The 27,749-nt window shown below is 45.4% G+C and overlaps 1 protein-coding gene across 1 annotated transcript in view; it reads left to right on the top strand.

Moving 5' to 3' along the window:
• The first annotated feature begins 6,157 nt into the window (after positions 1-6,157).
• MACROD2 (mono-ADP ribosylhydrolase 2) overlaps positions 6,158-27,749 on the top strand; it is an 837,487-nt gene continuing 815,895 nt past the window's right edge. The window contains exons 1-2 of the mRNA XM_063391546.1: positions 6,158-6,619; positions 10,537-10,653. Coding sequence (XP_063247616.1) covers positions 6,574-6,619; positions 10,537-10,653 — 163 coding nt within the window. The 5' untranslated portion in view covers positions 6,158-6,573. The remainder of the gene's footprint in view (positions 6,620-10,536; positions 10,654-27,749) is intronic.

Genomic DNA, 27,749 nt, shown 5'->3' on the forward strand with positions numbered 1-27,749 from the left:
ATGGAATTTCAGCCTAATTTAACAATCAGCATGTTAGATGTTTTTTAAAAGTACACCAATCTTTTATTGGTTTTAGCAACCCATCACTTCCCAGCCCAACGAGCCCCAGTTCAGCTCTGTAGTGGCACAGCATGTTGGAATAAATCACTCGCCTTCTGCCCTTTGCAGGCTTAAAATAAAAATCCAAGCATAGGTGTAGATGTGTGCAGTGATGAGGGAAGAACCAAAACAAGAACGTGCATGTTTGCTTCTTCTTCTGGTCACCTGGCTTGACTGTTTCTAATGCCACGATGTTGTTCTTCTGGAAAGGAGCTATCATTTAAGGAATTTCATAACCAGGGAATATTTTTACTACTGCTGCAGATTACCATTATGCTCTCCTCTGCTAGATGTGATCCCATTTACTGAAGTTCTGTCCTTGCAGAGACACTTGATGCTGTGGCTCTCCTGATGATGAGGAGGTTGTACACGGCCTGCTGGGGTCGAGTTCCCGGCAGTCAGAGTACGTCAGTGGTGCTGGTGAAGTCAATGGAACTGCTTTTATGTACTTCATGTTGGAGCACATGGTTAAACCCTGCTTTCATCTTTTTGCTTTTTTTTTAAACTCTGTTCTTCTCTATTGAGGTCACATTGACTTTCATTCTGTTTGTGCTTTCAGTCTCTATTTTTTTACTGAGGACATTGTAGGCTGAACAGGAATTCTGCTTTTTCCAGCGGCATACAGAGGAGCAATTTCCTACTTAAAGTTTTCTTCTCTATCAAGTACTTTGTGGAGTACATCTTAGTTCATTCAGATACTTCTTGGTTCATTCAGATACAGAATGACTGAGATTAAAACTTACTTCTGTTTCCAGCAGCCTGTAGCAGAGGCCTGAAAAAAGTTTGTGCAAGCAGCACCATCACACCAACAAACACCTGAACTGTGGCAACCTCCCAGGGAGCCAGGGTGGCATTCCACTCCGCTCTGCACTGAGTCATCTCTGAGCTGGGACACCTCTTTTGCTTCCTCTTCTCCTCTCTGAGCCAGGAATAGTTCCAGGAGCAGAAGATAGTTTCAGTCTGGATCAACTGCTGAATTTTTCAGCTTGTATTTTTATCTCTTCCATATGATGCTGATCCTGGAGAGGAGCCTAAGTTGAACATTCCTGCCTTTTTTCCTGGGTCTTCTGCTGCTAAAAAATCAGGTTTGTGGGGTTATTGTGGAAAATGAAAAGCTCTTTCTCTTTTGCCTTTCTCCCTTGCCTCCCTTGCCATGGCTGTGGTGAGCAGCAGCACTCACTGCAGAGCTCAGGTACAACACAGTAACAGCTTCAGTCCCACACAGTGTACATAACCACACCCATTATTTCAGAACTGTAATTAAATCTTGGGGAAATGCCCCTCTCATTTACATCACCAGAATGAACTGTGTTAAAAATACTACTATATTGGAACAATGCTTTCCAATATAGTTGATTTGAAATAGGTCTGGCTTCAAAGGTTCTACAAAATTCTCTATTTCAAAAGTTTGTAATGCTGCAACAAATCAAAAATGAGACAAGTGTATATCAAAATATTAAAAAAGTTAGTCTTGTCATAAGTGTCAATAATGTGTTTATATTAGATTATTTGAATAATTATCTTGATTTTTAAAATATTATAATTTATATAATTAAATGTAATTATAATAATAAACTTCATATTATTTATTTACTATCAAAAATGATGATATCTAGATAAAACTCTAACCTTCGTGGGTAAACTGAAACGCTGTGCATTTGATTACTTATGAAACAATAGAATCAGGCAATCATACCAACAGACGTATCAAAAGTACAGAAACCTTTGTTTTTTCTTTCTTTGAACAGTTTAGCTATCACATTATTTGATGGACCAAAAGATAGTTCCCTGACAAAGTGGATGAAAATCATAAAGCTGTGACTAACACGAGTACATTGCTTTTCATCTCCATCTCCACTCACCCACTTGGACAAACGGGGCTTGTAGATATTTCTTTCCTCTTTAGCACATTTGCCCAAGGCAACAAAGCAAAGAAATTACAGGTAACAGTTTATCAAATGCTTGCAGGCAGTGAACTCCCACTCCTCTGTCACTCAGCATCATTTTATTAACAGAACCTTGACCCAGGTGTGCCACGAGCTTGAAAGTTCAGTCGGTGGGATGCAGCTGTCACATGAAAGATGGATGATGTGCATTTTATATTTTCAGTGCGTGTTAGTGTAGCTCAGAGTGGACGTGCTAATCAAAGGTGACATCTCACCAGCGATACTGTGGGAGCCTTGGGAAGAGGACTTGGAACAGTTCCAGCATGTGATAGGAATGGACAGGAGGAGAGACTTCATGGTTAATGTACAGGGCCTGTAAGTTTGCTTTTGAATTTTTGAAGCAGTGGAAGTGTGCATGGCACAGGGTTTATCAAAATCGGGACCATGTACAGTGCATAGTTTGCTACACAAGCAAGGTTTGAGAAGAATAATGATGGCTGAAATAAATTTTTATTAAATATAAATAATTTATAAACACATTTTAGATTATTATATTGCTCCGTTATTGGTGTAATAAATCAGTTTTGTTTAATAGCTACAGATATTATGTGTTTAAAAAGGTACTTTCAGATACATGACGAACAAATTTTTTCTTAACATGTGAAACTGTCCACAATGTTCTGTTGCTTTTTACTTTAATGAGGTAGAAATTGAGGAAATAATCTGAATATAGATCTGCATTTTAAATTTTTATCAATAAAAATTGATATTTTAATTATGAAAATCTGAATTACTTAAGAACTGTTAATTTCATATCTATCTTTTTCATTCTATTCAAGGAAAAAATGAATGAACACTGTAAAAACCAACTGGTTTCCACTGTAAACAATGAAAAGAGCTGCTAATTGCCATTTTCATACAGATTTTCTTCTTGTTAAACTTCACACCTTTTCTCACAAACTGCCCAGTTCTGCTGCCCATGGTTCACTGCCCACCAGCACAGGCCCTGACCTTGCACTGCGCTGCGGTTGTGAGGGTGGCACCAGTTTGCCCTTCCTTCTTTGACACAGAATTTTTAAACGTTTTTAAGACTATCAAGACTTGGAACAGCCAGCTTCCATTCCCATCCTCTCTATTTCTCTGGGATATTTTGATCCTTTCTTTCAAGTGTGCATCTCACACCCACTCTATCCTGCCGTGCCAGGGCTCCCACACCACCGCTGACCCCCACGGAGCAGTGCCCATCCCAAGTGCCTCCTGCAGGGCCCTGGCTGTGCTCAGCTTTGCTCTGCTGTGCACATCTCAGCCCTTGTTTCGCTCAGGATGGTCGATGGCAGCAGAATTGCTGCACGTAGGGGCCTTAATGCTGGTTCGGTTGGATGATCCAGCAGTTTGGATCGAGGCTCTAGCTCTCCTTTGGTACATTTATTCGCTTCTATAGCATGGTATTCACTCTCATATTAATTTACATTTCCTATTATATCTCTAATGGGAACCCTCTAACCAGTCATTACTTTATCCATATGTTAAATGTTCATTTTGCAGCTATTAGTATTCTGCCTAGGCTATATATCTCTTAAATGCTAATTTTGGGCATTGCCCAGTTCTCCTGTCTTCCTCTGCAGAATGTTGCCATTCTGAACCTAGTTCCCTAGGCCTCGGATGGACTAAATACACACAGATCATCAGACAAACACCAGTTTTTCTGCTAGTGCTGTTTTCATGCTGATTTTTTCAACAGAACACTTTGAAGCTGTTCTGAGCATTGCTTTAGCCTTCAATGTATACAGCTCGCTACAGTGTTCTCAGAAAATAATCTCCCAGTTTGCAGCACAATTGGTTTTCATCCAAATACTGAAATGCTACTTTTTAGGTGAATTTTCCCACCATGTGTGGGACAATGCTGATTGTTTCTCTGCCTTCAGGCCTCCAGAATCAACAAGTGTAAGAAGACAGGTCGTGCTCATATCAGTCAGTGGCACAATTTCTTCCTTCTTCAGTGGGATCAATTTTCACTGAAGAAAAAAATGTAAAATGCTGTAAGAATTTTCTTACTGGAATTGCAACATTTCGGCACTTCTGATTTTCAGTTGAAGACCAGCTTTATTCCTGTCTTTTATCTCGTCTTTCATTTTGGTGCTGGTGTAAACATCAGGCTTGGTTTTTTTCCCCTTTTATATATGTACATACTTGCTTTAAATATTTTCCAAAATTATGGCTATTGTAGCTGCTTTTACAAATGAAACTGCAGAATGCATGCAGATGGCCTCTACAGGAAGAGAGCTAAGTTTTCTCCTTCTCCCCTTCTGGTCCAATAAACATTGATTTATAAAATGTGGAACAGATCCCACAGGACACTAGAATATTCAGTAGCTTGGTAAATATTCAATGATCTAGAATATGCGTTCAAATATTTGCTGCACAATAATGGATGGAAAAAGAAGAAAAGAAAAATTCACCTGTTGGTTTCTCTCTCATTTTTATTACCAAGGTGAGAAAATTTTTCTTGGGCTACCAAGGCACATCACCTGGGCAAAGCGAAGAAATCAGGAAAAGATAACAGCAACCCTTCCAGGAGGTGGTCTAATATCAATGTTCAAATATGCTTGGTAAATAGGACTCTGATTTATTAAAAGATAAACTGGGTTCTTCCCTGCACCACTGAGTGGGATAAGATTAACGATTTTACTGCGAGGAGCTGTACCAAGATTAATGGTTATAGTAGAGATGCTAATGATCGTGTTTAGCAGAAACTACCAGCAAAGAAGTGAGATGTTGCTACTGAAATGCTGCTAAGTTGTACCTCGCCTTTCTTTGATACAGGTGAAGCACAGGAGTGTGTCACAAGAGAAAAGCCAGTCCTTGACCTGGGGCTGCACACAAGAATTCTCTGTACGATTTAGCTGGAATTCCATTTTCTGTGTGAACAGATGTGGACCCTGCGTTTGACTTCAATCAGACCTTTCTGTGCCCCTGTGAACTGCTCTGTCCTGGTGAAGCTGTGTCAGATAATCAGCACAGCAAGGCTGTGACGTGTCCCTTGTCACACCAGCCCCTCATCACTCCTGCTCTAAGGCAGGCTCCAGGGCTAAATCCATTCTCCTGCACGGGAAAAGGAAGGGCCTTTCCCTCCATGGGGGCACAAGTGAAGCTAAGAGCATCTGTACAGCTGCAGGGAAGCTCTTGGATTTATTTATTTAATCCATGGAAGTTGTTGTGAAGGAGAAAATGACTCCCGGTACAGAGAAGGCTGAGTGGCACAGGGGCCAAGGTGCCTTCCTTGACCTTTGGACCCAGGTGGACCTTGGCCTCTGCTGCAGCCAGCAGCGATTTCCACAACACCTGGGAGCAGGGGCTGGGGGCGTGCTGTAGGGATCCCAGGAGTCACACAATCGTAGAATCGATTAGGTTGGAAACAACCTTCAAGATCATCGAGTTAAACCTTTGAGTGAATACCAGATTGTCAACTACAAGATGGCACTGACTGCCACATGCAGTGTTTTCCTGAACACCTCCAGGGGTGGTAACACCACCACCTCTCTGGGAAGCTCATTCTCTGGGAAGCCCATTCCAACGTATAATCACCCTTCTGAGAAGAAATTCCTCCTAATGTCCAACCTGAACCTGCCTGGCCCAGCTAAAGACGATGTCCTCTTGTCCTGATGCTGGTTACATGGGACCACACGGCTGCAGTCCCCTTTCAGGGAGTTCTAGAGAGCGATTAAGGCACCTCTGAGCATCCTTTTCTCCAGGCGGAACATCCGCAGCTCCCTCAGCCGCTCCTCACAGGACTCGTGCTCCAGACCCTACACCAGCTTTCCTGTCCTTCTCTGTACACAGCAGCGGAGCTCCGCTCCCGGAGCCCTCCGCCCGGCACCTGCAGCCCCTGTATTTCACCCGGCCGGGGCAGTTTCCCGCGGCGCGGACGCTCCAGGGCCCGCACGGGCGCCGGCGCTCCCCGGGAGGCGCTGACGAGCGGGCCAGCCCGGCCAGGCTCGGCCCGGGCCCGGCGCTGTCGCCCGGCAACAGCCCCGCCGCCCCGGGCACAGCCCGGCACCGCCGCAACCCGGAAGCAGAGGGGCGGAGGAGGCGGGCGGGGGGCGGCGGCGGGGCGGGACGGCGCCGGGGTGCCCGCCCGCTCCCTCCCTCCCGCCCGCCCCGCGGGAGCTGCGAGCGCCAGCGCGGCTCGGAGCGCGCAGTGTCGCACCCAAGCACCCGCCACGCCGTGTCCCCGCACGACGCGCTCCCCCGGAGCCTGCCGGCCCCGCGCCGCCGCGCTCAGGCTCCTCCCGGTCGGTGCGGGAGGAGGAGGAGGCGGCCGCTGAGCGGCGGCTGCCGGAGCCAACGGGCGGCGGGGAGCGGGGCGGGCGCTGCGGGGGTGTCGGGGTAGAGCGAGGCGTGACCCGGCTGACGGGCACCGTGCGGCGGGCGCGGAGCCGGGGCTGGAGCCGGCGGGAGCAGCGGTAGCAGCGGCGGCAGCGGCGCGGGGCGTCGGTATCGCTCGGCTCTGGCTCTGGCGCGGCGTCTCCTCCACCCCCTCGTGAGCCTGGGGAACCTGCAGCTCAAAGCCGCCGCCAGCCACACCACCATGTACCCCGGCAACAAGCGGAAAAAGCTGTGGCGGGAGGAGAAAGGTATTACCGCCCTTCCCGGTGGCCGGGCCCGCTTCTCCCGCTTTTAACCCCGCGTTGAGCCGGGAGGGAGCGAGGGAAGGCGGGGGGTGGTCCCGGTGCTCTCAGAGCCGCCGCCTCGCCGCGGGGCGTCCGGCAGCGCTTCCCGCCGGCCGCGGCTGAGGGGACGCGGTGGGAGCGGGGAACTCCGCGCTCTCTGCCCTCGTCCTGGGGTCTCCTGGCCGAACCAGCCTGCAGGGCAGCCCGGCCGTGCGGGAGCCGGGGATGTTCCCCCCACACCTCGGCGTACCCGTGAGGAGCGGAGCCCCGGGCGGAGGGAAGCCGGCCAGGGAGGGCGGTAAACAACCCCTCTCCTGAGGGCTTCCCGCCCCCAAGTCACCTTGTGGGAGTGCTCCGGGCCGAAAAGTTGGGCACACGCTCTCTAAACGTGCTTTTCCTCCTTTCAGTGCGTTTGTTTTCTGAGGGGAAACATGGGTTATTGGAATAATTGGTGTAATCACTTTAAAGTGTACTGTCATTCAGCCGGGGTACAATGTTTGGGATATGGGAGTCTCAGAGCACCCCTACCTCCCATCTTCTGAACTATTTTTGTATTTTTATATATATTTTAAGGACCCCTCACCTGTGTATTCTCAGTTTATAAAACCCCTAAGTCAAACTCCAGAGCATGAAAACTGTGGGCCAAGCATTTGAGGTTTTTTTTTTTTTTTTTTTTTTTTTTTTTTTTTTTTTTTTTGGTAGTTTATATTGATCCCAGGGACGTTGAAAATTAAGAAGAAAATTCACGGGGTGGAAGTGGAACATTTATATCTGATGATTAAAGCTTCCTACCCGGTGTGTTCCAAATAATGTAGTAATAGATGGGGAGAGGAAGAAGAACAGATCAGAGGGTCATATTTTAAGTTTTCTTTCTTTTTCTTCCATCACCCTTGTGACTCTAAGTATGTTTCGAGCTGAGAAGGCAGAAGACCAGTTCAATGAACAGGATTCACGTGCACCTTTCTAGGGAAAAATTGTTAAAACATAAATGACTTATTTTTCTGTAAGTTAGTTGCTCCTGTCAAACTCCTCTCAAATGAAGCGAGTCTTTTTCTTTCAAGCTGTCTTGCAATCTGTAGTAAAGGTGAGGCAACAAATTTCCACCTGACAGAAGTTTCTGTTTTCAGTGAAGAAAGTACGGTTGGATTGTCTTAAGCATTGTTTATGTGTGATCAATTATAACAACTTTTCCCTTAATGCTGTATGTTTTACCTTCAGAAAATGCCAGGGGCACCTGGGGAAAAGTTACTGGTAGGCTCTAGTGCATGTTCTTATGACTCCCACCTGTCTCCTTCAGCTGTGTTAGTGTCAGTGTGAGTTCAGAGCCTGGCAGGTGAGCTCAAGCCCTTAGTGAGGAGGGCAGAGGAGGGTGTGGGAAGGAGCTGCTGACACGCTGGTGGTGCCTCAGTCGGCTCTGAGGATGGTGGGCTCCATCAGCACGGGGATGTTGCTGAACTCAAACCAGCGCTGCTCAGGGCTGCTGAGGTTTTTCCCTCCAGGGAGTGTTTCTGAGTGCTGGCTGGCCACAGCTCCCTGTCTTTTTGCCCAGTAAGAGCGAAGGGCATTTGCCAGTCTTCTGCTCCAGTAGCTGTTCCAGCACCATGCTGATATGTTGGCCTTGAGTACACTGAGTGAGGAGGGCAGAAAAAGCTGCTCTCTTCAATGCTGGCATTGTCCTTCAGTTGTCAGCCCTGCAGGACTGTTCTTATCAAGTACCACCTTTACTAGAGAGGAGAACTACACGAGCCCAACAATCTTTTAACAGGTCTTTCACAGGCAGCCCCTGCAAAGCTGGCTGTGCTCACTGGCTCAGTTCTTCCCAGGAAGCTCTGAGTGCAGGTGCTCTCAGCCTTTTATATTCTGAAGCACTTCTTTAAAGGAAAAAAGCACTGATAGCTGAATATTGAGTTCAAACCCACTGACAATACGCTTCCTTTTCTTAATTACTTTCTTGGTAATTAAGGGTTGGTCCACATCCTCCCAGGGGAGATCTTCCTTGAGGACAGCTGAAATGGAGCAGGAGTGGAGGTGATTTCAGAGCCTTAGACACAGGACTGGGCTGCCTGCAAACTTCCCAGGTTTCTGCCACAGGCAGAAAACTCTGCTTGTACTGGCAGTGAAGGCTGTAGGGAGCATCCTCCGGGAGGTTTGTGTATAATTAAGACTCAATTTCAGTTCTTGCTGCTGACTCACAAGAGCAAACTTTTGTAAAACCTTTCTGTGGAGTAGAACTTGTGTTTTGAAGGCACAGGACTGGCTCTGTCGCCTCTTTAGCAGAAGGCACCTAGACTTGCTGTGCTTCTCAGTCCCTCAGCACTGACACACAGTCTCAGGTCTGCCCACCTGTAGGACTTCCAGTGTGCAGGTCAGATCCTTGGAATTCTGTGTGCCTGGAGCTTGGCTGTGCAGCCATTGTGCAGAGTGGTGACCCTCCTTGTGTCAGCTCTGCTTGGCAGGGGTACAGGTCCTGCTGAGATACCAGGCTGAGTAAGGAGAAATCTTTTTGTCAACCAAAGAAATTGGTGATGCTGTCAAAAAATACCAAAATAAACTTCTCTTGTCAAGGGAGGCTGTGCTCAAAACTTGCCTTGTTAGACTGCTGACTGCAGCCTACATAATTAGGAAACTTTATTTTGAAAAAAAACCACAAACAAAAGAACCCCAAACCAGGCCCAAGTGATTTTCTTTCTTGGTTTTTTTAAGGTTTGATCTGAGAAGCAGTTTCTGTGTTCACCTTTTGCTGCTTCTTCAACTTGAGATGAAAATGCTCTTTTTACGTCTGCCTAGTCCTGTATGTAAAATGCAAATAACACAGGTTTAGCCTTTCCCTACACCACTAAAAAGTTCTTCAGTCACTGAAGAGCATTTATTGCTGGCTAACATGTCAAGAAAAACTGTTAAAAAACCTGTGTGGTTAAAGTGGCACAGTGCTCCTGGTAGAAACAGACCCAGCAATTTGAGTAGAGTATGAGTGTTGTGATGTTCTCGTCTGTTCTTTTTCTTTTCCTCCCTTCTTTTGGGCGGGGAAAAAACTCTTCATCTTGTGCTGAGCTGATACTAAGCATTGATGAGGAAGGGAGGGAGAAGAGGCTGTGACTGCCAGAAGGAGCTGAAGTGCTGGGGTTGCTTGCAGTTTTGGGTCATTGGGATGGCTTTTTTTTTTTACTGTAAAAGTCCATTTATAGCAGGGTCTGAAGAAGAGTGAAGTTGGCAGTAGCTGTCATACTTGTGTGATGTTTGAGGCTTTACTTTTCACTAAACATCTGGAAAAAGAGGTGGTGACGTTCTCAGGAGAAAACAACAACTGTCTATGTATTTCAGTGTGGTAGCCAGGTGTGTCCTATTAATGTTGAAAAGAAAATCTCTAAAGCTAAACTTCCTTTTTTACCACCCCAGACACCTAGCAACTGCACTGATCTCTTTTGTTAGGTAGTAGCATTTTATGAATTTCCCACCATGCTCCCTGCCTTTACTTGAACTTTTGTTTTCCTGGTTCTGGTTTACAAATGCAGAACTTATGGAACAGAGAAAACTCCCTATAAAACAACAACTCGCTACTAGAGTGGCTGTTCTCTGACACAGGAATTAAAGTGAGGGCAGGAAGAAGCAGCAGAGTAGTGATGTGGGGAGGAAGCCTGGACAGCCCAGGCTGTGGGGAAGAGGTGCTGCCTGTGCAGGGCTGGGATAGGCAGAAAGAGGCGTGTGCAGCTGTAGGGATGCACTGTGCTCAGCTCCTGTTGCAACTCCCTGCACCACTCGTGCTCCCTGCTCCCCAGTGGCATTTCATGCATCAAGGACGCTGCACTGGTCACTGCGTGGCTCACGTGCAGCAATGTGTGGAAGCTTGCAGAACTCTCCTCACTGCTCTCTCCCCTGAACAGAGCGTCTGCTGAAGATGACCTTGGAAGAAAGACGCAAAGAGTACCTGGGGGATTACGTGGCGTTGAAAACTATTCCGACGTGGATGGAAGACTTGAAGAGTAAGAGCGAAAGTGAGGGTAAGTAAAATGGAGGAGTCTGGAAATACAGACCACTCTGTTTCCTCACTCTGAAGGTACTTCTAGGAAGGGCAAGACTTAGAACCCATGTTGTTGTGAACAGTGATAGCCTAAAATTGGGATGAGGGGTTGGGGGGAAACCCCAACAAAATTTCTTAAAGCCTCACTGGTGTCCCAGAACTCTGCTGGTATCCCCAGATGGAGTCACTAACCCTTAAGTGTGTAAAACAGATCTTCTCTGCATGAGTCTTACTTTCCAGGTACTACAGCTGTCAGCCATGCCTAAACTTACTGAGCATCATGATACAGGTAATCTGGGCAGAACAGTGTTGCAGGTGACCCAAAAGCAGAGGGGAAGTGTTCAAGTTGTGTTGTCTTCTAAGAATCCAGAAACTGGAGAAGATGGGGCCTCCCTTGCTTTTGGTTCTGCCTGTTTTTTTGGGGTGAGGAACATCAGTCTGGCCTGGATTAACTCCCATATCCTTAGTGTGTGCAGCCTGTCATGGTTGTGATCACCAGCAGAGTTGTCTAAGTAGTTGCATTGAGAACTGACCAAAAATGTGAATCCTTTTTGCTTAGAGACTTCTCTGTTCCACAGGTAATTCTGTAACAGTTCCTTGTTCTTCACCTAGTTCCCTTTCATTTACACAAGGGAGTGGAGGAATAGGGATGTCTTCTGCACTGGTTTCCTCCTCCTCTCTTTCTTTTTCCTGTGTCTTGCTATCCTACTTGGCTGAACCCTGTGGTTTTATTTTGAAGGAGTATCTAACTGTAAGACCTAAAGTGCTTCCTGCCTCTGCAGATACAGGACTCATTTTCTGACCATTTTGTTATCATTAAAGGCAAATCCTGGCCTGGGTGAAATGTGTGTAACCTTGTGGCTGCAGGTGAACGTGGTCTTTATGGTGATAGTCCAGGTGAATTGAGGCCTGGAGCCTATCAACTGTTTCTAATAAAATTGGAAGGCTGTAACACTTTAGCACAACCTGAAGGAGCTCACAGATTTTCAGATGTCCTTGTCAAAAGCAGCTATTGCTACTGTCTACTCCTAAAAGCATCTGGAATAACTTTCTTAGTGAAAATAAGCCAGGAGATTGCTGAGCCCTTCAGCCCTGCTGAGTAGCTGTATTACATCAGTACCCATAGAGCTCTTCCATGATTTGAGTAGGTCATTTATATCCTGCAACATCAGAAAACCTGTGCATCTAGAAAACAAAGGCTGCATAAAAATAAAAAAGATCACCCGACTTCTCACGAGCTGATGTTGGAGGCCTGTGGTATGTGGGGATGTACTGTATGTCATGTGGTTTAACTGGGAGACTCTATCCCTCCCAGCCCAAACTCTGTTTTTATTCCAGCCACTCTGAGATTTTCTGTAAAGCACTGAAATTCAGAGATGTTGCATTACTCGGGCTGCTGGAAGTGACAAGGTGTGGATTTATGCTGTGATTGCTGTTACACTTCACAGAAGCAAAGTGTCTAATATGTGGGTATTGAATCATGGCAGTGGCGAATTTGTTTCCTTGTAGCTGCTCTTGCATTCTTTCTGTTAGCACCCAGTACACTGCAAAAAATGCTGGAAGGCAAAAGTCGTGCTGGAACACTTCCCTGCCACTTGAAGGTTTTGTTACACTGTACGTTCAGGAGAAAATACCCATAGTCACTCTTTTTCTTTGCTGTTTTAGTTGTAAGTAAGCTGTGTGTAATAGTAAACTTCTGGAAGGTTGGGCTGCTGAAATGCTTCCACATTCCAACTGATTAGGACAATTAAAAAAAAGTGTATTAATGTGACAGTTACTTCATCTCTTTCAAACTTTATTTTTCTTAAATGTTGACCCCATTCTGAAGATACCAAGTGTGTCTAAAAGCTGTCTTTTTGAGCTGAATTACAGAAAAACTAGGATTTAAATCTTATTGCTGATGGGAACTTCCGCTCTGTTTGATGGGACGTGCAGAGGGCAACAGGCAGAATGAGATTCTGGAGAGGACAAGTGAAGCCCCAGGTGTGATGGAATCAGTGATGATCTGACAGTGCCATGCTCAAGTTGTGAAGTTTTCTTCAAGTGAAAGGTGGCTGCTTGCATTGACAAACGGAAGGGATTTGAAGGGTGGTGGTGAAAATAAAATCTTCAGTGTATTTGTCAAGCCAAAACAACTGATGGGGAATTTGGAAAAAACTCCTTACAATTCACTCCCAATGCCACGTACAGTAAAAAAATGACAGATTGATTCGTAAAGCATAGAGTGGCTGTTCAGGAAGAGTGATGAGGAGGAATCAAGAAAGCAACCAAGAACAAATCAAGAGAAGCAGCCACAATCAATCAGCTGCTGGAGTAAGAAGCTCTAGGGGGAGGGCAGAGCATCTGAGCTGGCAGCCATCCCCATAGACACTCAGTGCTCAACTGGAGATTACATTCAGTACAAATTTTTGTACTGGCTATTAGGAAAAATGGCATGTACAATGTCAAACCTTCACAGTGCCCATTTTTAAATGTGACTCACTGGAGGGTGCTGGGGGGTTCCAGTTAGGCAGACATTTTTGTTATGTGGCAGTCTAATGGAAGATGATTGACAAGTTTGTATGCAGAATTATGCAAACTGAAATGACCCAAGAGTTTGATATTGGGAAGGAGCTAATCTCACTGCCAGGGTATTTCATGGGTGCTCTTTATTGGCAAATTGGGAGAACATGCCTTAGTTTGTGGAAGAGTGTTTTTCCCTATCCTTCCTCCTCTGTCTTTTGATAGAAGTTGTGTTCAGAACTAAATTCTGAAGAAAACCAGCAAATCTTGGCAGGTGTTCAGTGTTTTGGTGAGGATGGAAGTCTTTGTAATAGAGTAACATAACAGAGGGATGTGCATCTTTGTAAAGGATATTAAGGAATGGAGATGTGGAATTCTGAATGGCAGCTGACAAGGGCTTTGTCTCTTTGTAGTAGCAAAGCTATTAGAAAACATTTGGAAGTTCAAAGAGGCAGTGTTTTTAAAATGCTCTGCTCTGACTAAAAAAAAAACCCTAGACTTTCTGTAGGTCTCCTCATATAGACACGACTAGCCACAAGAAATTAGCTTGGTGTGTTTTGGCATGAAATTTGGTCAATGTTTGTGTTAAGTCTTGATTTTGGGAAGAGGGTGGCACCATGTGGAATGCAAAGCCTAAGCTTGGTGCCCACTTCTCTGAGCTAAGGGAAGCAATCTCATGTGGGCTGTGTTCATTTTCAGAAGGGCTGTGCTGTCAACACCCTGATTTTTGGTGTGCTGCTTGCCAGGCTGTGCAGGTGGATCGTGGACAAAGGGACAGTTAGTGACAAGTGGCCCTCTTTAATGTCAAGAGGGGATGGTAGGAAGGCAAAACTTTTGTTCTTGAAGTGGTCCTGCAAATATGAGCTTTCTGTGGTTTAACTGTGTTTATTAAGGAAAGGAGGAGTTGCCCCCTTTGGAAACAAAATGAGCTTGCCTAGAGGGCTGGGTAGTGTGAGTGTGCTGTAACACATGGTTCTCCCCGCTCGTTATCCCTCAGATCCACCAACAGCACACACTTCTCATCGGTTTCCTCATGTACTTTGAAACAGTGTCTGCCTGACAACACGGCAATAGTGAACTTGTTTGATGAGGCTCTGGAATTTATATCCCTTTGTTTCAATGCTGTTTATTACATACCACTTGCTTAGGCACTCATCTTGTACAGCAACGGGAGCTGATGTTGCTCAGTGAATAAAATGCCACCGTGTAGGCTAAGAGCTGGAGTGTGTTTTGAAGTTAAATACCTGTATTAGCATTTTGTTGGGTACACACTAATTCCCAAGGAGATCTTTACTCTGCAGTGCTGAATTTGAGAGATGGCTTCTGAAAACTTTTCCAGAAAGCTTTTTTGAACAATTAGAGTCTTGGGAATTTTGTTGTTGCTGAGTTTTGTGTGTCACCAGTATAAAAACATTTTGTTGTATTAATTGGGTAATTCAGAAAATGGAATAAGTGATATTGTTTAATTTTACCAAAGCACTCTTGAGTGTCGTGGCCATCTCTACCACAACGCTGCTTTTCATAGGATGAAGTTAAAATGGAAGACACAGTAACTGTATTTATTTTTGTTTAAGGTTAAATGACACAAAAGGTCTGCAGTCCTTTTAAACAAGTCTTGAAATATGTTTAGATGTTTTGGCAGTCTCTGGATCTTTTTAATCTGCTATTTTTTAAGAAAATGATATGGCTCACACTATTCAAATTAATCTCTTTTAACACCGAGGGTTTTATGTATAATAATAAGGTTTGGATTTAATAAAAGCATTGTTGTAGTATGAATGTGTAGCTTTCTAAACATTCACAGTGGGTTGAGACAAGATTACAGAGACAAAGCATGCAAATAAGCTACTCCAAATGCTTCATGGTGGAAAGAAAATGTGTGGTAACACTGAGCTCTGAGCAGCATTTTTTGAGATGGGTAACTAACATAAATACTCTCCAAAGAACCCAGTATCTCCATGCAGCCCTGCTTGATATGAATATCTGTCCTGCAGGAACTAGAAATCAAGGTGATGAGTATTAAACACTTTGAAGTGTAGACTTTGGAAAGTGACACCACTAGTGAGCTGCAGTGAAACTCAGCTAGATGTCTACAAGTAAGAAATGACATCTCTCTAAACCACTCAATATTACCAGTGATTTATACAGAAAAAGAAATGATATTCAACTGGCACACTGAGATTGTTAGACAAGTTTGACAATCACAAGTTGTCTTGGTAAGAGCTGTGTGAAACCTGTGTGCTTCGAGACCATCCTCCCACCATAAATCCAAGTCCATCAGCTTTCATAGTGATTTTTTTTTTTCTTACAATGACTGTAACAATTGTCTTTATAACAGATTTTCAGCTGAGTGACAAGGAGGAAAGTAAATTGAGACCTCTTAGTGTAATTTTTGCTGTCTCAAAAAGAATAAGATGCATTTGCTACTGAAACTCTTGGTTTGATGAAGCTCAGAGTGCAGCAGTTTTTCTGCTGAGTACACACAGAAAACAGCAATAACCTGTGTGCCACCGTTCAGGGTCTCCTCTGGTACCTGTGGCCCTGAATGTGAATTCCAGCTTCACTTAAACTCATGCTGTATCCAGCCTTGTCCTTACTTTTCCTGCACACCACTGTTACTGATGCTAAACGTCTCATCACAAGGTTTTTTCAGGACTGGTGTGTTTAAGGTTAGAAAACTCTGTGTCCTAGATGCATATGGAGAGCACTGCTTGTTAATTGCTGTGTATAATAGCTGGGGGAGCACCATGAAAAAATGAACTGTGGTTTCTGTGAATTGTGTGAGGATCATGGGAATGAAGCATTCTCAATGCTTCTGAAACATGCTTTTTGTAGATGTGGCTGAAAATTTGTTTGCTCATTTCTGCTCTCTGTCCATGTTACATGCATATTCAGGAAGCAGCAAAGGATTTAGAGGGGTAAGAAGAGCAAACCATGTTTGCAGCTTCTCAGTCTGTGCTGAAGGTGCCCAGGAGTCTGTGTGCCTGTGGCATAATGTGGAGTAACTTCAAGGCTGAGCTGATAGTTGTTTGGCTGCAACAGATACCCAAGGCTGCTGGGGCAGGAGGGGTAACCAGAGCCCTGTGTGCTCTGCTTTGCTCCTGGCTGCCCTTGCAGGATGTGTCCTGAAAGATGCAAAGCTGCAGCGTGGTGCAAATCTGATCTGGTGACCCCACACACCTTCCTGGTTTTCCCAATGCACACCTTGGCTATTGATCTCCAAAGACAGACTGGCACAGTACAGAGATGGGAATAATCTTCAGGTGCAAGTTTACTTGAGCATAAACAGAGTAATAATCTCTGTGTGTGTGTGATGGTTTGTTTGTGGAGCTGAATTATCTCTAGTTAGTGATATCCCTGATAAAAGTAGATAAATTAGTGTGCTTAGGGTAAGAGGTGAAGGGAAATTACAGTAAATAAAAATACTGAAGATTTATTCAGTTGACCTTGTAATTTTCTGGTGAGCTTCATGCGAATAACCTTTGTAGGATGGAATAGCTGCCAAAGAGATGACGCTTGTCTTACAGTTTGCATTAAAGTGTTTTTGGGAAAAACAAAAAACTTTCTTGCTTTCAGCAAGTATGAGATTATGATTATTAAAAAGTTTCAATCTGTTTACATAGATTACAAACACAAAATCCAGTGTAGCTAATCCTCTCTCTAAGAAAGTAAATCACTTGTCCTTGATGTAATTGAGATGATGACTTCTCTTTAAGCTGCTGCTCTGTGACTTTTTTAACAAGGTAAATTCCATACAGCATTAAGCTTAGACAGGTCCTGGATAGAGTTATTATTCTGTGGCTCTTCTGCATGCAGCTGAGAAAGCTCTCTTATCTACAGTCCCAGACAGCTCCTTGAGGGGCAAAAGTTAACCACAGGAAAGGATGCTGCTCTCAACAATAAATTGATAAATTGGTGTTCTTATTGAGACTCTGCAAGCTCTTGATGGGCTTTAGAGAAGGACAGTAGGTGGAGATGCAAAGGGAAGTTAGGCACATCTTTGCCAGAAAGAGTAGTTTTAATGTGTAATTACTGATGACATGAATCTTGACCAGATTAATAACTTTCAAGCTTCTGTCCTGAGCAGTGTGAATAACAATCCTATTTTCTTGTAGCTGCTGAATGTCAGTGCACTGAAGTTTTGTACAGAGGTCCCTAAGGAAGTACTTAGTAGAGTTAGGAAGTCAAGATGATGCAGTGTGCTGTCAGCTGGCAGGGTTATTCAGGGTGTGAGGGAGGATGGCTTTAGCAGCAGTGATGCTTTAAGTTGGGATGTGCTGTCCTTCAGAAACTGCTGAGAAAAGTTGTAGATTCCAGCTTGGAATATTTTGGTGCCTGACTTGAATAAGGTAGTTTAATATATGCAGGGGAAAAGTAACAGGTTATATATTTTGAATTGTGTCTTTTCTTCTTTTTTTTTTTTTTCTCCTCTTCTTGTTTTTATATATAAAGGGTGAGTTTCTTTTGAGTGTGGGGGATTGCAAGATCAAACCCCTAAATTAACGTATTGCTCTACAAAGACAATTTCAGTAAATCATCTAGCTTTGCTCAGTATGGTAGCTTGGCTAATGCCCTAATCTATAATTTATGATGGATTGTGGCATATGTCCTCACAGACTTTTGCAGACAGATGTGAGCCAGTGTGCCAGCCTGATGAGAAGCCATGTGCCCATGATGAGGCTGAGGCCAAAACCAAGCTGTTAAATTGTACCCTTGTCATGGCTTGCTGATGTGGATCTGTCGCCTGGCTGTGCGACTTTAAGATATTTTCAAATGCAGGTGGAAAAAGCTGATGTCCTTCCACAGAAGCTGGAACCCTCTTTTGATTAGACAGGTAGAGATCGGTATGTCTTGGATTAATTTGGTGTAGCTTAGATGTGACAGCTATTTATGAAGGTGCTGAACTATTGGCTCAACTTGGATTTTCTGCCTGGCTCTTTATAATTGGTGTTGACACAGGGTAGGCCACTCAACTCTGGGTGTGGGAGGTTTGCAATAAGTTTGAAAACTAAGGTCACACTCAAATGAAGTCATGATACTTCTTTAACTCCCTTGATGGTGTTGGGGGATCACTGGTGCAGTTTAAGCTGACCAACCTCTCTGGATCATGTTGACTAACTTTCATGTGTGGATATATTTGCTTCATGCGCAGTTAAACACCTGATAACATACGTGTTAAAAACCCAATCACTGGAAATAAATAACATAAGCCTGGCTTCCCCTTTTTGATTCAGTACACCCAAACTGCTCAGCATGTAGAAATGTCTCTTAAAGCCAGCAAGGGTCTGAATGATTGCAGTGTAGAATTATAGGATTGTTAAGGCTGCAAAAGACCTCTGAATTCATTGAGTCCAACCATGAAATGGTAGTAGTTATTCTGTGAAGTGATACGTGACTTTCTAGCTGGTGTGTATTTGGAAAATCCAGTTGAGAGAAAAATTCTCAGCCTTGTAGGAATTGCTGCTTGTTTTTTATGATGCCCAGAAAATGCTCTTCTATGCTAGAGAGAAGGCTTAACAATCCAGTTGAAAGATAAGTTTGGATTTTGCACAGCTTTGAAAACCATTGAAATGATACTGAGAAATATTTTCTACTTCAGTGTGCGGTATGAGGGAGAAGTATAATGTTTGTGCACAGAGATTGTCCTGAAACTTGCAGGCTATTCCATGTTGACCTGGTGTGTTTGCAGAAATGTGTCACAAAGGCCTTTACCAAAATTTCCAGATGCTTTTTGGGGATGGGATGCTATAGAATGCACATGCTGAAAAATGGAGCCTCTCAGCCTTGTGCTGACGCAGCCAATACATTTATTTCTGAGAGGGGATTTGGTTCTCTGGAAGCACCTTTGCACTGACAGCATCCCTGGGAGTTGGTGGTCAGATGTTGTGTTAGTACAGACTGCTCTAGAGTTTACCCAAAGGATCCTGTCTAAAAGGCTCAGTCCATCTCTAATGAAGAATAGGTGTGAAGAAACTGGTTGCACCTCTGTCTTTCTTTAAAACATTTCCCTGCGTTATCCTGCCCTTCACTTTTTCACAAAGGCTTGTTCATGCAATGATGGGCTTTTTTAATAGTCTCCTTGGTATGGCTGGTTAGACTGGAAAGGTGCCCCAAGTTCTGTGTTTTCCTGCACAGGTATGACTTGTAGTTGAAGTTCAGCCTGCACTGGATTTCTTCCCACATGCTCAGTGTAACCTTTTCTGTGTAGGATACTGCCAAAGTATTGTGTGTTGCAGTGCTGCCCTTTGGTGGGATTTCCTAAATCCACTGAAAGCAAACCCCAGCCTTCATGTAGCTGTCACTGAGAGTAGGGGTCAGTCATATTTAAAGAAAAAGCAGAGTTCCATTCTCTTTTTCCCCTCTTACTGCATTCCCACCAGTGTTCTTACAGGGGAAGGATTGTAAGCGTACTGCAGATAACTAAACCCAGGAGAATAGGTGATGTACACAGACACTCTTATATTGACCTAAAGGCTTTGAAATTTGGTGTGTCTTTCATTTCTAGGTAGATATGTAAAAGAAGATAGAGTTAGATCTCTCTGCTAACTGCTCTAGTGAGTTTGTAACTGCATGAGAGCTTGTATTAATTTCCCTTTTTAAGTCCTTGAATGAAGCAAGCATGCCTTGCAATACGAATGAGTAGTGATAGAGTTGTCTTCAAGTATTCAGAGTTTCCTCTGTCCCTTGCTGTTTATGTTGAGCCTCCAGTATTCTTCAGTGTAGCAAATTACCTCAGGTATCTCAGGGAGTAGGGGAAAGAAAATGCTGCAAGGTAAGAGCTACCCCCAAGCCTAATGTCTCCATGTAGAAACATCATCTTTTGCACCTGCATAAGAACTTGCGTCTTGGTTTGGAAGACAGGTATCAGCTAAGGAAGGTGGGAAGCTCCCTTGGAATGGAGAATACGATCCCCTTCCCTCTGAATTGTTATAACTTGAAATTAAGGGATTTTCAGGCAAAGATATGGTAAGAGGAGTACCAGTTCTTTACTGGTGTGTGTGTGGATAACAAGGCGGACAAACACCGACCGGAGCCCAGCCCCAGCGGCCAGCTCAGCTGCGCTCCCCTCACGGCGATGGCGGGAGAGCGGCCGTGAGGGGAGAGGGGGAAAGGAGCTGCCTTTACAGAGCCCCGGGGGCAGCCGGTCACGGTGCTCTCAGGATGAGGTAATGGGATGTAGCAGGAACCTTGGAGCAGCAAACTGGAACTGCAGGGACCAGCAAAATCCTGGAACGAGGATACATCAGAACGAGATACATCAGAAACTGGGCAGCTGTAGCTGGAAGGGCTGAGGTACCTCCTAGCAGGCTGGGAGTGTGTGGCTACAAATAGCAAAAAACCCAGAGCAGTGGCAGAAAAATGGCAGGGGTTGGGCAGTGGCTGCCTGGCTCCCTTGGAGGGGGAAAGGGCTCAGAGATCCCGTAATTTCCCCGCAGCCACACAGGTAGATGGTGAAGGGTCCTTTGTTTGGGAAGGTCAGGTGTTGATAAGGTCCCAGTGCTACGGCTGCTCTTACAAGCAGGGCTCTACTGACGGTAGGAAAAAGGCAGCAGAAAACAGAACCCCGCAGTGGTAGCAAATTCTTCCCGCGGCGATTGTTTCCCCTCTAAATGCCAAGAGCACCAGAGTAAGCTAGGAGCTGCACCCAAAGCCTTCCCCCAGCCCAAATTTTGTGATATCTCTGCCCTTCCCAGAGGAACCCCCAAGTGAAGAGAGAGAGTAGCCAGCTGCACCCCTCTCCTAAGCTTGGCAACTTCTTTTGTCTTTTTCAAGTACCCGGTTTTTGTCTCCTAGCAACATATGGTAGAAAATTCCCTGAGGAAAAGAACAAAAGGTAAAAACCCTAAACCCCAACACTTAACTTACCTGTCCCAATGCCAGAAAACTGAAGTTCCTTCTCTCCCCCATACGCTGTTGTCACTGTCAGGCAGAAGGGTTTTTGAATGACAATGCCATGGAATATTTGCTGATGGTTTTGCCCAAGTTTAGTTTTTTTCTGGTAGTAGCATTTTATTTCCAAGCTGTACTTTAAGTACTACAAAAGTCTGTAATACTCAACCAGAGAAGTCATTGCTTAGAAATGGTGTAGAGAATTAAAAAAGCAGAAAATGTAGAATGAAAAATTATCTGACAGCTTAATAAGTTAAGGAATGAAACTAATGAATTTGTGATTCCCTCCTATAGACTTATTTTAATCCTCCTTGATGCTGTATGTGCTCACCTATTTATATGGGTTCTCACATTTTGGTAAGTAAAGCAGGTGCTGCTGAGGTTGGTCATGAAAAGTCATTTTTTCCCCAGTTTGTAAAGGTGAGTGGAGGAATGCTGCGCTGCTGGTGGTATGTTTTGGATGAAGGCTCAGAGTTACCAGAGTGGATCAGTCTGAACACACCAGGAATAGTATGAATGCTGTGATAGTGCCAAGACAGCTCTTGCAGTGAAGGGTTCTGCTTTCTCTTGGAAGGAATCTAGTCAAGTGGAGTCACCTATAGTCCTCTAGTTTTATAGACAATATCAACATACTCATGGGGGCAATGAACAGTGATGTCAAGCAGTGTCATATGTTTGTGTCTCCATTTTTGAACTTCCATTGTTAATTATGAACTCCCTGTGGTATGGGGGGGGTTGTAAAGTAGCAATCGAGTTTGAGGCAATGCAGTGTAGTTCTTGCCTCTGTGTGACCTTGGCTGACCATTTGGTGTACTTTGGTACAGCTCAGGCTGCCACTCACTGAGAAGAATCTATGTTGAAATTCTTGGTATCACTTGGAGTGAGGTAATGATCATCAGGCTTGGGCAAGAACTTGGCAAAATACCGTATCCAACAGCATCTGGATTCCTCTATATCATTACAAAGCCTGGAATCCGTCTGAAGGTCCATGACTCTGTGCTGGAGTCCCACAGCTAGCTCTCCTCTACCTCAGTGACACGCCAAGAGTGGGACACGCCTCTTGAGCGATGGACAAGAGACGCGTCCTACAGCTCCTTGCCCTGCGGCAGTAAGATCTGAAATGGCCCGGGGTGGAGCTAAACAGGGAGACGATTTGCAAAGGGTTTATTCTCGGAGCAGGTCAGGGACACAAAGACACTAATCATGGGGATGCAGAGGGGAGGGTGCAATCAAGTAGCCAATAGGGAAAGAATAGGGGAGAAGTGCAAGGTGGGGCTTCACCTTAAATTCAATGAGGGAAGCGATGGGAGGAGAATAGGTCATGTGGGCCAACAGAGCTTCGAGTTTTAGGTACTTTCTAGGGAGGAGTTTCAGGTAAGGGGTTGGGATAACAAGGATTGGCAGGGAGTGTTCTGGAAATATGGGCAAGGTTACGTGAGACGACTCAGGGACCAGCTACAACTGCGAGGACAAACCATTCACTCAAGGGGGGATACAGAGCTGTCCATTGGCAATTAAACTGAACAGCCACAACAGGTCCACATTATAAAACCAACCAAACAAGACAGTGATTGAATGGGTTTCTTCACACAGACAAAGCACAGCTCCTTCTGAGTCACAGCTGAACCAGCAGCCTTTTCTATGGACCCTAAATCATGAAATCTCCAGCAAGCATAGCAACCAGAGCAGCTGGATGCTGGCTCTCCAAGTAAACACACAAATACCCAAGGGTCTCAGCCTACTTATGTTGTGTCTTGACTGTCAATGTGCATGCTGCTGAAGTGAGAAGACTGATTTATGAACTGATAGCTGCATGTCCCTGCAGATAAGGGTGCATCACAAATTAGAACTGAGAATGTATTCCTGTTCTTGTTCTCCTCGTTTGTTGTTGCTCCTTTCCTCAAACTTTGTTCTTTGGTACTTTAGCATTCCATACCAAGTCTTCTCTCAGTTTACAAAAACTTCTTAAAAAAAGGCCATCTCTTTCTTTCTTTCTACTTCTCTCTCTCCCAGACTTAAAGGGTTTTTTTGCCACTCAGCTTTGTTATTTTGGGGATTTAGAGAGCTGTGTGGGATAGACTGAGAAAAAGGTTGTTTAAGGACTATGCGAGACCTTGTAACACAAGAAAATTGCATTTTGCATGAGCATTGTGTGGGTTGTTCAGAGTGACTGGCTGTTTTGATCAATTCTCAGGGTACACCACTCTTTCTGTCTGTAATGTGTGAATGTCTTCAATGGCTCCCATTTAAATGTGGCTGGAAAGTCAAGCTTTACAGCCTTGTTTGAGGGCTGCTGGTAGCCATATCACTATGTTAAACTTGGCCTGAGCAAGCAAGCTCGGGGTTTTTTGCTGTAGCTGTCCAGGGGTGAGTTACAGCCCCTTAGTGGGGGATATTCCATACCTTCTGTAGAACCTTGAATAGGAGATAGCATGGCCTGGAAGGTGGGGCAGAGTGACCTCAGGAGGCTGGTGGGTTGTGCAGAATTGGGAAGTGTAGTTCATGCACCAGATGAGCCAAAAGGTGATTAAAACATGATTAGGGGGCTGGAGCATCTCCTGTGCCTGGAGAGATTGAGAGAGCTGAAGTTTAGCCTGAAGCAGAGATAGCCCAGATGGGATCTGATCAGTGTTGATAAACAGAGAGGGGAAGGTGTAAGAGATCTCTCCAGGTTCATCTCTGTGGTACACAGTGACAGGACAAGAGGTAGTAGGCACAAGTTGAAAGAGGAAACTCGTTCTAAGCATTAAAAACCAAACCTACACACATACTGTGAGGCTGGCTGAACACTGGAACAGGTTACTTGGAGAGGTTGTTCAATCTCTGACTTTGGAGGTACTTTAAACTCAACTGGGACAGGGTTCTGGACAACTTGCTCTGGGTGACTTGGTCACTGGAGGTGCCACTCAAACGCGTCCATTCCGTGATTGGTGGTGTCTGTCTGCCTCCGGAGCTGGTACTTGGCTGTAGTCCTCAGCTAATCCAATTATACTGCTTGGTAATTAGCTGAAGCAGACCATATTGGCAGAGCGTGCAGCCAGGGAGAAGGTGTTGGTGTTCATCATCAAGTGCTTTTGACTTGCATGTTGTGCTGCATTTTTGGCTGGGTAGGAAGTGATTTGTCTGCAACAGATGTTTCTTCCTTGTACTCAGGTTCTGATCTCGTTTAAGTCCAAGAAGTGATAGAGCAAATCTGTAGTACAAATCTGAAGTACTACAGTGCATCTGTGAATGCTTTTCCCCCGGTGATGGAACATATGGAAATCATGCTTATCTTGATTTAGATAAGCAATTGCCTTTCCTGTACAATCATCCACGCTTAGTAGGAGTGGAAGCAGACACATAATATTACAGGACTTACGATCTGTCTTTTCCAACGCTCCATAAGCCTATGCAAAAACAAATGCAATGGAAAGTTGTGTTAGATGTGAGATTAGTAATTGCTAATAGTTCATCATCTTTAGTCTGTACAGGAAACTTGTGGAAACAAAGCCTTAGGCACTGAAGGGAAAAAACTCAGAGTGTGTAGCAGAATTGCTGCTGCACACTCCACCAGGGTCAGATGAACTCCTAAAGCTCACTCATTTCCTTTGTGCTTTCAGCAAGACAAGAAAAGTGATTTAGTGTCCCAGTCAAGTATTTGCTGAGGATTCTTCCAGAAGTGGAAGGGCTGCCTCTGGTCTGGGGATAATGCGATTCTTGTCCCTTGCTCAGGTTCTTTTTCCAGATCCTCTTAGAGAAGCCTTCCTTGTGGGAATATGTCTCAGCTCTAGTACCCACTGTAACAGGGATGAGGTAGTGGGCAGATTTATTTCTGTTGAACTTGGAATAATTGCCTTCCTGCAGCTGTTGATTGAAAAGCTGACTAGAAATCATGAAACTCCCTGATTTTCAGGATTTTTTTCCTTGCAATCCAGTCTACTTGTGTTTATGAGCTTGAGAAATGTCATGTGACTTGTTTAACAAACTTCCCTTATAACAGTGTGAGCCTTGCTGCCGTCACTCCTCACTTGTTCTCTCTGTGATTTCTTCTCTTATTGGCCTTTGCTTATGGAGTGTCAAGAGACATTTATTTTGCCATAGGTGTTGCTTTATGCTGTGGGGCTTTGGTATCTATTTTTACTACTTTGTGTGTGCTGTACTGTTTCATTAACAGTCGTTTTAAAATGCAAATGTAGGGGTTTTTTTTGTAATAAACTCTTCCAGCTGTAGGTTCTTCTCTTCCCTCTAGTGGTAAGCTCTTTGGTATTGCTGTAGGGATTTCTGTAATTGGATGCTTGAGACCTGTTTAAGAAATTAATATACTTTAAAATATATTAGGCTTTAAAACTCTGGATATTTGAGCAGTGATTGAGTTTCAGGGCTGAGTTCCAGTGCTGTAGGTTTGTGCCATCCTTGTCCATTGCACCAGCTGAACACGTTTATGTCCTGGGTGGGGGCTCCCTCTAGTGAGATGTTCTGACAGTCCCTTGTCCATTTGGTTCAGATGAACTCTTCCATTGTCTTTTCAAGTGCAGTTTTTGCAGACTCCATCTAATGCGTTTTCCTACCCTTGTGTAAGATGTAAGTCCCTTTTCCTTAGCAGTGATCTGGAAGGAGTTGTAAACAAAGCTGAGGGCCAGGAGTGCCTATTTCCTCTCTTTGGGTGAAGAGCTCAGGTAATCAACCTCATCCTACTTCAGGCTGGGGCTCTGTGGACTCTGAGTTGTTTTGAACATGATTGAAGGACCAAAGGATGATGTAGGGGAAAGAGCTAAATGAAATTGGATTGTATAAGCCGAAGGGTAGAAGATGATGACTGGATCTAGAGGGGAAAAGTGGGCATGGGATATGAATGTTCAACTGTTTCTGGTGAAGATTTTCAGCTGTAATGTCTTACTGAGGCTGGAGGACCTTACAGCAGTGTTTCCACTTTTGTGTGTTGTCAGTAATAGCCTAAACCCCCAGGTTTTGGAAAGCATTTACCAGGATCAGCTCCATCCTTCGTGTGTGGGCAGAGATGATTTAGTGGCCATTGACTTCACTTTCTCATAAAAGTTACAATCATCTTGTTTGCAAGACTAAAGTTAAAGCAGAAATAAAAGCTGTCTTATTAAATAAGTTATTTTAATAATAATACAAAGCTGTATGAGTAATCTTGCAATGTACTGCTCCGTTTGCCTAGCAGGTGTTGATTTCTCCATCAGAGAAAAGCGCTGCCTCCTCGTCCAAGTCCTTCCACACTTTGTTCCTTCCTCTCTGGGGCGCGTCCCCCCGCAGGCAGCGCTGCCGCAGGTGCCTCAGGAAGCTCTGGATGCAGGCAGGGTTCTCCTTCTGGCCGATGCCCTCGGCACGGAGCGGGGAGCAGCCAGCCACGCAGCAGCTCCTGGGCCAGGCGGGGCGTGTGCAGGCCTCCTCCTGGCAGACACAGGGCGGGGAGCGCGATGAAAGGGGCAGAGGGGCTGCGGGGGCTGGCCCCCCTGGGCTCCCCCGGGGAATCAGGCTGCAGGTTGTGCAGCGCTCGGGCAGGCTCTGTCTTGCTCTGTGGCTCAGCCTGTCCTTGTTCCCTGCTGGGAGGAAGGGGCTGAGCCCCTCCTCTGCCCCTGGGCTCGGGGCTGGGGAAGAGGCGGAGGAGCCCTGGAGACTGCCCAGGCTTTGCTCTCCGCAGGGGCTGGCGCTGCTCGCCCTGCCCGTTGTAGCCGCCGGCCCCGGCCCCATCGCAGCTGCCCGGTGCCCGTCCCTCACCTCTCTCCGCTGCCTCTGGGCTTTTCTGCGCAGGCTGCAACCGAGGCACAGCGCGGCCAGCAGCAGGGACAGGGCTAAGAGGGAGCAGCAGTGCAGGCGCACGGAGCCCCGGCCGGCGCTGCCCGTGGCGGTGCCCGGCTGCCGCACGCCCTGGGCCGGCACGGGCAGGCGGGCCGAGCTCCCGGCGGGGCGGCCGCGGGCTCCGAGCGCGCCGGGGAGCAGCGAGGCCGCGCAGAGCGCCAGGAGCAGGGAGAGCCCCGGGCGGAGCATGGCGGGGCTGCCCCACGAGCTGCGGTCCCTGCCCTGAGCTGGGCTGTGCCCTCGGGCTGTGAGCAAGGCGGTGGCAGCGGCTGCGATGTCACAGGGCTGTTGCCTGGCAGCCACTGGCTGGGAGTGTCAGAGCAAGGCCAGAGGGTCTGAGAGAGTGGTTGTCTCAGCCTCCTGCTCTGTCTTGCCACTGTGGGACAGACCTCAGGAGCTTGGGGATGTGCTCCCGGTGCTCAGCAAGGAGCTGGTGACATGTCCGAGTTGGTATTCTTGAGGTGATGGAAATGGGGGGTAACACTAAAGGGACAAATTTGGACTGCTTCTACTTTCACACTAACTATTGAGGACTCTTTTTGCTTATCAACAAACTTCACTTGTTTTGAAGATTTGAAATTGATTCGTACTTTGTTTCCTCGGCAAATGAGTTCTGGTTTTGACCCATAGATGCACTCAAGCTTCTGGAGACTTGTTGGAAAGAATTTTAAAACAGTAATAGTAAAAGTGGATTTAATCATCTTCCCTCCTCAGTTCATTTCTGGTGATGTGCGTGTCTAACTTGGCAAAGCTTTGGGCAGTATGTTTGTGCAAGGGTTTGAGATAACTGAGCTTTTCACAGACTGAATTGGATATAAATGATTTGGGTGATGCAAAATCCAAAGCGTTTACAGGAATGAGGGACCTACGGTAACATTA

This window comes from Prinia subflava, chromosome 2, assembly GCF_021018805.1.
Source record: "Prinia subflava isolate CZ2003 ecotype Zambia chromosome 2, Cam_Psub_1.2, whole genome shotgun sequence".
Classification (NCBI taxonomy): Eukaryota; Metazoa; Chordata; class Aves; order Passeriformes; family Cisticolidae; genus Prinia; species Prinia subflava.